This window comes from Xyrauchen texanus, chromosome 2 (genome assembly GCF_025860055.1).
Source record: "Xyrauchen texanus isolate HMW12.3.18 chromosome 2, RBS_HiC_50CHRs, whole genome shotgun sequence".
Classification (NCBI taxonomy): domain Eukaryota; kingdom Metazoa; phylum Chordata; class Actinopteri; order Cypriniformes; family Catostomidae; genus Xyrauchen; species Xyrauchen texanus.
Window position 1 is genome coordinate 38,995,612 of NC_068277.1, and position 9,638 is coordinate 39,005,249.

Consider the following 9,638-nt stretch of genomic DNA (forward strand, 5'->3'; position numbering starts at 1 on the left):
CACAATTATTTTCCAATCTTGCGGTCCACGGCTTCCGTAGTATTACAACTGCAAAACGAGAACACTTAAATTGAGGGAAACACACTTTTTTATAAGCAAGTGTGTGTGTGTGTATGTGCAATAGAAGGATATTTAAGGACTTAAAGAATGACAAGACATTAAACATTTTAAAATGATTACAAAGTTTTCAAAGCTTCTTAGTTTTAGACAACTGTTTCAATCAATGTAAAATATTGCCCAAATCCTTTCACAAAAACGTTGCTTCCCGTTGTCCTACCACGTCGCCGAATAAAGTCGCCATTATTGCGTCATCAAAGAGCGACTCTCTTCAGTCGTAAACAAGCAACAACATGGAAAACATTCTAGATATGTAATCAATTCTTTATTCGTTACACTTCAGCAACAATATACAGTGGAGTATTTTTCTAAATTGATGGTTGCTCATGTTCAAATTGTTCTCTAACAGGTAAAAAAAAGTAGGTATTTGCCATCCGCCAAATGTGGATCAATATATATTAATAGACGTTCAAGCATTTCTACAGGTCTGTTAATCCAGTCTAATTACACATACGATTTAGTTAGCATGCAGGATAACAGTGTGGTGATGAAGATCATTTTGTAACTGCTCTATAAACACCGAGGAGCCTTGGGGAGTAACAAAGGTTTGACCATGTTCTATTATCTTGTTATTTAATCAGCATGCTGTAATGTTGTATGTTTGATTTGTTGTTGTCATATAAGTAACAATCTCCGGTACTGTCTCAATAAACATTTGAGCAGATATGGTTCTGTCTTTGGTGAACCTGTGCGCCCGGGAGGTGATGAATGACCACAGCTCTTCGCCGTGTTGGTTAAGTTGTGTACCGAGAGAGCTCTACCGACCGCTGCTGGACGCTGCCTTCGCTCAATGCCGACCTTTAGCCGTCGGTGAGCTCGTCGAGCGGTGGCCCGAGCGGACACTGACCGTTGCAGGCAGCAGAAAGCCGGACCAGTGCCTTCCGAACCGGCTTTGCGTTCAGGCGCTGCTGCTGGCTGTGGTCAGGGGGCTGACGGACAAGAGGTACGTGTCTAGATGGGTCTCTAAAGGTTAGATGTTTTAAGAAACATGCTGACAAATGAACATTCTATAAAGCATGGACAATGCAGGTTCATTCATACATATTTCTTGTGGAACTTTTATTTTGACACCATAAAACATATTACTCTGTTAGCCTGCTGACAATAATGGACTTTTGGTCAAATACAATCTATTTTCACGGTGTAAAAAATGTACAACATGCATAGAATGGCTGCTGGTATACAAAAATTAATATTACCAAAATGGCAAGTGCTAACTATTATCTGTATTTAATGTAGAAAATGAACAAAACCTGTCATTTACTACAGAAACCATACTCTCCTTTATCATGTTGAAAGTTTAGGACTCCTAACTCATAAACTCGTTCATGTGCTCAACTTGTAATTACGAGTCTACTTTAATGGCACATACAGGTGAAACTCGAAAAATTAGAATATCGTGCAAAAGTTCATTAATTTCAGTAATTCAACTTAAAAGGTGAAACTAATATATTATATAGACTCATTACAAGCAAAGTAAGATATTTCAAGCCTTTATTTGATATAATTTTGATGATTATGGCTTACAGCTTATGAAAACCCCAAATTCAGAATCTCAGAAAATTAGAATATTACATGAAATCAATAAAAAAAAAGGATTTTAAATACAGAAATGTCGGCCCTCTGAAAAGTATAATCATGCATATGTACTCAGTACTTGGTTTGGGCCCCTTTTGCATTAATTACTGCCTCAATGCGGCGTGGCATGGATGCTATCAGCCTGTGGCACTGCTGAGGTGTTATGGAAGACCAAGATGCTTCAATAGCGGCCTTCAGCTCTTCTGCACTGTTTGGTGTCATGTCTCTCATCTTTCTCTTGGCAATGCCCCATAGATTCTCTATGGGGTTCAGGTCAGGCGAGTTTGCTGGCCAATCAAGCACAGTAATACCATGGTCATTGAACCAGGTTTTGGTACTTTTGGCAGTGTGGGCAGGTGCCACGTCCTGCTGGAAAATGATGTCAGCATCTCCATAAAGCTTGTCTGCTGAAGGAAGCATGAAGTGCTCTAAAATGTCCCGGTAGATGGCTGCGTTGACTCTGGACTTAATAAAGCACAGTGGACCAACACCAGCCGATGACATGGCTCCCCAAACCAACACAGACTGTGGAAACTTCACACTGGACTTCAAGCATCTTGGATTGTGTGCCTCTCCATTCTTCCTCCAGACTCTGGGACCTTGGTTTCCAAATGAGATGCAAAATTTGCTCTCATCAGAAAAGAGGACTTTGGACCACTGAGCAACAGACCAGTTCTTTTTTTCTTTAGCCCAGGTAAGACGCTTCTGACGTTGTTTGTTGTTCAGGAGCGGCTTGACAAGAGGGATATGACATTTGAAGTCTCAGTCCACTCCTTGTGAAGCTCCCCCACACATTTGAATGGCCTTTTCCTGACAATCCACTCCAGGCTATGGTCATCCCTGCTGCTTGTGCACTTTTTCTTCCACACTTTTCCCTTCCACTTAACTTTCTATTAATGTGCTTTGATACAGCACTTTGAGAACATCCAACTTCTTTTGCAATTACCTTTTGAGGCTTTCCCTCCTTGTGGAGAGTGTCAATGATGGTTTTCTGCACAACTGTCAGGTCAGCAGTTTTCCCCATGATTGTGAATTCAACTGAACCAGACTGAGAGACCATTTAAAGGCTCAGGAACCCTTTGCAGGTGTTTAGCTGATTAGAGTGTGACACTTTGAGGTTTTCATAAGCTGTAAGCCATAATCATCAAAATTATATCAAATAAAGGCTTGAAATATCTTACTTTGCTTGTAATGAGTCTATATAATATATTAGTTTCACCTTTTAAGTTGAATTACTGAAATTAATGAACTTTTGCACGATATTCTAATTTTTCGAGTTTCACCTGTATAACACTGAGCAATTTGTCAAATAAAAATCAATGAATCGGACACAATGCAGAAAACAAGCACATAAATGAAGGGCTGAGACTAAAACATCCACAATCTAGAACATGCACACATACATACATACACAAACACACACGTAAGCACACAAGAAATGAATGGGTCAGACCGTAAAAGACTATAAAAAAATGTCGTTACACTTTGTATACATTAAAGGCGGCCTTGGGACAAAACGTCTGTTTTTATTCCCCAGAGTGCAGATCTTCCTAATCTTGAATACATTTTGTCAAATAAAAATTATTCAGCCACAATGCAGAACACACAGACATGCACACACAAATAGACATTTTAAGGTCAGATCAAAGTCTCAGTCTGACCCCACTGTGAGAAAGTTTACGCTTAGGTGTGGGAGATTTACACCACTGTCAGGTTTGACTGTAAACTCGTGGTATAATTTCAAAATCTTACCCTTCAGCACAAGTGGTTTTAAAAAAAAAATGCTACAAATTTACAAATAATTGTCTTTTGCCATGTCTAAATATACCTGTATATCCAATGCATAAATTGTGATACCAGATTACAGGGTTTACACTGTCATGACAACAAATTGTTACATTGGATAACTTTACACAGATATGGTTAGTACACGATTTTATGACACTAAACTCATGGTAACATGTATAATGTTTACATCTTGTGGCTATACTTTTGAAACTGTGTTTTTTAAAGTTCATGGACTGGCCCCTTCCATTGTAAGTTCTTTGACAGTTTTCTGCTTATATAAAAAAAGGGCGGATTCAAAATTATTTTAATAAGCATGCCAGAAATGCTGTCAATTGAGTTTAACTTGTATTGAACTCTGACCATTCCTCTAAGCCTTATTTACACACTCTCTCTCATTCCCTTTCCAGGTGTTGCCTGCAGGTGCTGGGTCTTAGTGGACTTCAGTGTGAGAATGGGAGGGTTGAAGATTCAATGGGTGGATGGTCCCTCACTGTTGCCCTTTGCTCAATGGTGCTACAAGCTCGAGCTGCAGCCTCCAGGGCTCACAGGAGAGATGGAGAAAGAGAGAGAAAAAGAGGGCTGGAAGCCGGACGTGAGAGGGGTGGCACTATCAAACGGGACCGGGGCACCATAGGGCATGGTAAGGACAGTGAGGGAGGACACAAAGAAGAAGAGGTAGGAAAGATCGAGTGCAGAAGTAATGAAGGAGAGGGCACTGTTAGTCATGAACGAGTGCTGTTACCAGAAGATGACTCAGTGAAGGGTGTCAGGAGAAGGATGGAGATCCAGAGGAGAAAGGCTTCATCTGAGTTAAAATCAAACACCAGCAGTAATAAAAGTAATGGTTTCTCTGAGCAAGACTGGGACCAGGTAGTGGTTGTCCATGTCAGAGCTGATGTTTTTGTCAATTCCCGTTCCTGGGAGCGTGTCCGTGATGCCCTTAGTCACCCAGGTCCTCTGCGGCTCGAATGCTGCTTCCTCTGTGTGGAGGAACTCTCTGCACCTTCCATAGCTTCCTTATTGGGCCTTTTGCCTCAGCATGATCTACTTGGTGTGGACATCCGCTACTCCAGCCTTGGAGTGTCTGGCCTGGCAATGCTACTTCCATTGTTAGCTCCCTTCCCTCAGCTCCACTCTCTGAGATTGCATTACTGTAACTTGGACTTGCAACGCACACAGCCTGGCCAGCAGGAGGCACTTCAAGACATGTCTAAAGGGCTGGGTTCACTGAGGAAACTTAAGAGATTATGTCTGACTGCACTTCGACTGCCAGGACATCTGCATTTGCTCCTCAGGTATATCTACGCATGGGATTATGCATGTGTTTGTTATGCTCACTCATCCATGCAAAGTTACAACATGCATGCTTCTCTTTGTATGGTAGGGAGGCATTGATAATCATTGTTCTCTTTTTTCTGAAGCTCTCTTTCCCAGCCTCTGGAGGTGCTAGAGCTGCCATACCTGTGCCTGACCTCCACCGACCTGGCCTACCTCTCATGCAGCCAGCATGCTCCATTCCTGAGAGAACTTGACCTGAGTGAGAACTCGCTTGATGAATCCTCCCTGCCCTCTCTGTGCCGTCTCTTAAGTCAAGCTGAAAGCACTCTCACCCAGCTTTCACTATGTGGTTGTGGCCTCTCAGACTCTCTGGTCGAAACACTTCTCCCTTCCCTGTCCTGCTGCCGGGTTTTGCGTAGCTTAAGAGTGGCCTTAAACCCGCTCTCCAGGATGGGGCTGCTTTCCTTGGCCCGTACAGCTGCTGGCTTACGTTCCCTTCGTCTACTGCTCTATCCCAATCCTCTAGAAGAATATGAGCCTGGTCTGCCAGCTCTCCCCTCCAGTGCTCAGCTGCTGGGCTGGCCTCTGCTTGAGGAGGTAGAGGGCAGGAACTTGACGCGGAGGTTGTTGGATGAAGTTCTGAGCTCAAGAGGGCGTTTACGTGATCTTCTTGTGACATCAGACCTCCTGAACTATAGCCCAGACTTGGCATTGGATGAGTAGTGTTTGTGCACAAGTGTGCATCTCTGCTATAAAATACTGGAAATCTTCCTGAGCCCTCAGAACAAGTGGTAGACAATCAAAATCATGTTCAAACTAGCAGTGTCAGCTTATTAACAAATTGTGCAATGTTTTTCCTCATTGCCAAGAATTTTTCATTAATAACAAATCCTAGCTCTTATTTATAATAATTTTAAACACCTGGTGAGTCAAAACCTTAGCATTACATTATATGCTGCTTTGATTGAATTTTATTTTGTTGTTCTATTGCTTTTTATCATACTGAAGAGAACTGTGTTTTAAACCAAACACCTTATTATGTCCAAAGTTTGTCTTTTTCACTTAATAAGTCCTTCATAATTATTGATCAGTGAGGGTAGATTCAAAGCAATCCAATTTCCCAAACTCTCCTGTTTTATTTGGTGGTCTTGATGCCGTCAGCCTCTTTTGAAACAAAGTTTGTCGTCTTGCTGTGAAAAACAGCCACATGCCAAGAATCAACAACACCATTCATTCGTTGCTCCTTTTGTTGTGTGTTTGTGTCGCGTTTAAGATGATGTCATGGCAGTAGAGGCAGCGCAAATATGACAATCAGCCAATAATCCTACCCATGTTGAGGCTGCACTAAACTGCAGTGGAAAAGTAAAGTGAGCAGAGTCGAGTCGAACCGTAACATGCAGTGGAAAAGTACCATAAGTGTACATTCACTTCCCAAATTGATATGGATTTCTCCTCAAAAACCAGCATCTATGAATCCCCCCATCCAAATAAACAGAAACCTAAACTGTTCATACGTCATTGTTAAATGTAATGATTCATTGTTTAGCTGGGACTAAACAAGTAATCATTACCTCCACTGTTGGGGAGTAGCTAACTACATGTAGTGATGCTACCAACCTAAATACATTTTTCAGTAGCTCAGCTGCTTTTAAAACAGAAGAAATTACTTTTTCCAGTAAGTAGTGGTGTAGCATAACCAAACGCTACATCATGTTGCTCAGATTATAACTAATAGCCTTCCTTATTGAGTAGAAGCCAAACATTTTCTGCTGATCAGAATCAGGCAGCGTCATTGTCTTCTTTTGTAATGGCAAGTCACAAACAAAAATAGTGAATTACCGGCATCTACTGAGAGCTTATTACAGCTCACTTGGATAAGCAGAGATTGTCTGATGGTTAATCATCGAACACCATTTTATTCTTCTGTGTAACAAAGAATGTTTCAGACACTTTATTCTTAATAGATCACACAACAGCATATTTACCTTTACTATTTTAAATAAAATAATTCAAAAATTCATTATTGCCTTTTGAGGGATTTTGTTTCTGTTCAAAATATGTTGATTTCGTTTATCATTTGTGTGTTACTGGGAGCAGTGAGTGAATTATTATTATTATTATTATTATAATATATATAAATATACAGTATATATTATAATAATTACTATCATGCAGAACTATTTGATTTCTCAATTTCTTAGTGTTTAATTAACTATTATTTTCTATGTAAAATAAATAATTTATGTTATGTACTATTATGCATACATTTTCAACTTTTTTCACTACAGAGCCAATTTAAAAAATTTTGGTTGATGCATTTTTTTTCATACCACATACGAATAATTTACTATTTTCAAAAACAAAGTTTTTCAATAAAATCAAATGTTTACATTACCCATAGAATACTCAAAAACAAACAAATATGCAAAAATGTTCAGGTAACATGTTGAATATGGAGTACACGTGTTTGTGCAGCTCTCCATAAGATTCATTTTACAGTTGTTCATGAAAAATGTAACTTCTCTTTTGGGCTGGGTGATATGTACAAAAATAATATTTTAATAATAATAATTGCATTTAAAATATTGTGATATCCGATTATATGGTCAACCCCCAAGGTCGGTGAATATTTTTGCTTTATTGATTTTGCTTTAAGAATTACATAAATTTATTAAAACACGAAAAACTTAAAGACATTTCTAAATTCAAATAGCATGAAAAAAGCAATTAAAAAAATAAAGAAGTGATTAAAATTGTGGACTCGTTCAATGATCCATTCTAAAGCATTCATTCTAAACTCCTCCTTTCAGAGAGCATACTCTGCTCTGATTGGTCAGATGTCTCAGTATGTTGTGATTGGTCTACCTTTTAGTGTAGCGTTTGAGGGTGGGTCAAAGCTGTTCACGAGCAGCCATTGAAGAACAGAGGCCATTTTGTTGTTGCCAAATTAGGTAGGTTAGTACAGGAAGTAAGTCTCGAATTACTAACGACTTGTTTCAGGTGTTCAGATTCGGTTCTTTCTTTTTGGAGACAATAACTCCATTCGTTGTGCACTTTGATTTTTAAACTTTGCAGTATTTTTTACATTCACAAACAGCTATATAGCACACTACATGAAAAGTAATATTTGAAAAATAGGTGCTCAACACAAAACAAAAAACACTCCCATTCTCACAAAAAAAAAAAAATAATTGTTTAGTTCATATACTGATGGACTTCAGGATTAAGGATTGTTTCCGAATGTACACTGGCAGTCAAAAGTTGGAATAATGTACAGATTTTCTTTCCACTCTTATGGAAAGAAATTGGTACTTTTATTCACCAAAGTGGCATTCAACTGATGTATAGTCAGGACATTATTAATGTGAAAAATTACTATTACATTTTGGGGAAAAAAATGCAGAACTTCTTAAACTACTTCAAAGGTTTCTCATCAAAAAATCCTCCAGGTGCAGCAATGACAGCTTTGCAGATCTTTGGCATTTTAGCTGTCAGTTTGTCCAGATACTCAGGTGACATTTCACCCCACACTTCCTGTAGCACTTGCCATAGATGTGTGTGTCTTGTCGGGCACTTCTCACCTTACAGTCTATCTGATCCCACAAAAGCTCAATGGGGTTAAGATCATAACACTCATTTACAATTATCTATTGTCCAATGTCTGTTTCTTTGTCCATTCGAACCTTTTCTTTCTGATTTTCTGTTTCAAAAGTGTCTTTTTCTTTGCAATTCTTCCCATAAGGCCTGCACCCCTGATTCTTCTCTTTACTGTTGTACATAAAACTGGTGTTAAGCGAGTAGAATTCAATGAAGCTGTCAGCTGAGGACATGTGAGGCGTCTATTTCTCAAATTAGAGACTCTGATGTATCCTCTTGTTTAGTTGTACATCTGGCCTTCCACATCTCTTCTGTCCTTGTGAGAGCCAGTTGTCCTTTGTCTTTGAAGACTGTATGTTCACCTTTGTATGAAATCTTCAGTTTTTTTGGCAATTTCAAGCATTGTATACCTTCATTCCTCAAAACAATGATTGACTGACGAGTTTCTGTTTCTTTTTTGCCATTTCTGACCTAATATTGATCTTAATCAATGCTCTGTTGCATACCGTGGCAACTCAAAAACAAACACAAAGACAATGTTAAGCTTCATTTAATGAACCAAATAACTTTCAGCTGTGTTTGATATAATGGCATGTGATTTTCTAGTAACACCACTTTGGTGAATTCAAATACAAATTTCCTTCTAAAACAGCAAAATCTGTACATTATTCTAAACTGTTGTGTGGCTAATGTATGTTAAAGTGTTCCAGGAAGAAGTATCTGTGTGGTGTTTATTTTTTATTTTTTATGTAGCGATTAATCCAGGGAAAGGGGGGACAAAGAAAGTGTGACATGAGACATTGGTAGAGATAGAAACCGTGTAAATCCCGTAAACAGTGGTCGATATAGTAATGGTGGCAGCAAAAGTCCTGTTGATGTATAAGTGAGATGCTTGGCATAGGCATAATTACAGTAAAATGGTACTGTCCGTAAAAAAAAATGCAAAAATGTTCTTATTCTTTCTTTGAGGGGAACATTAAAGAAATCTGTAACATATTTTAAGTTCCACAGGTGTAAACTGTAACAATTACTCGTTGAATGTGTAAAGGATTAGTTCACCCAAAAATAAAGAAATGTTCTCATCTCACCCTCATGCTATCCTAGATGTGTATGACTCTCTTCTTCTGTAGAACAAAAATGAAGATTTTTAGGGTATCTCAGATCTTTAGGTCCACACAATGCAAGTGAATAGTGACCAAAACTTCCAAAAAGCATATAAAGGCAGCATAAAAGTAATCCATAACACTCCAGGGGTTTAATCCATGTCTTCTGAAGTGATC

The 9,638-nt window shown here is 38.9% G+C and overlaps 1 protein-coding gene across 3 annotated transcripts; it reads left to right on the forward strand.

Annotated features, from left to right (window-relative positions):
• The first annotated feature begins 318 nt into the window (after window positions 1-318).
• Window positions 319-6,850, forward strand: LOC127659524 (leucine-rich repeat-containing protein 14-like). 3 transcript variants are annotated; one of them, XM_052149395.1, is made up of 5 exons: window positions 319-476; window positions 579-662; window positions 781-1,060; window positions 3,891-4,778; window positions 4,905-6,850. In XM_052149395.1, exons 3-5 carry the CDS (start codon window positions 783-785, stop codon window positions 5,482-5,484), a joined length of 1,746 nt encoding a protein of 581 aa, XP_052005355.1. In that variant the 5' UTR covers window positions 319-476; window positions 579-662; window positions 781-782; the 3' UTR covers window positions 5,485-6,850. The 3 variants fall into 3 exon arrangements, with proteins under 3 accessions (XP_052005355.1, XP_052005360.1, XP_052005345.1); XM_052149400.1 differs by having other exon boundaries at window positions 319-466; XM_052149385.1 differs by having other exon boundaries at window positions 319-662.
• Window positions 6,851-9,638: the final 2,788 nt, after the last annotated feature.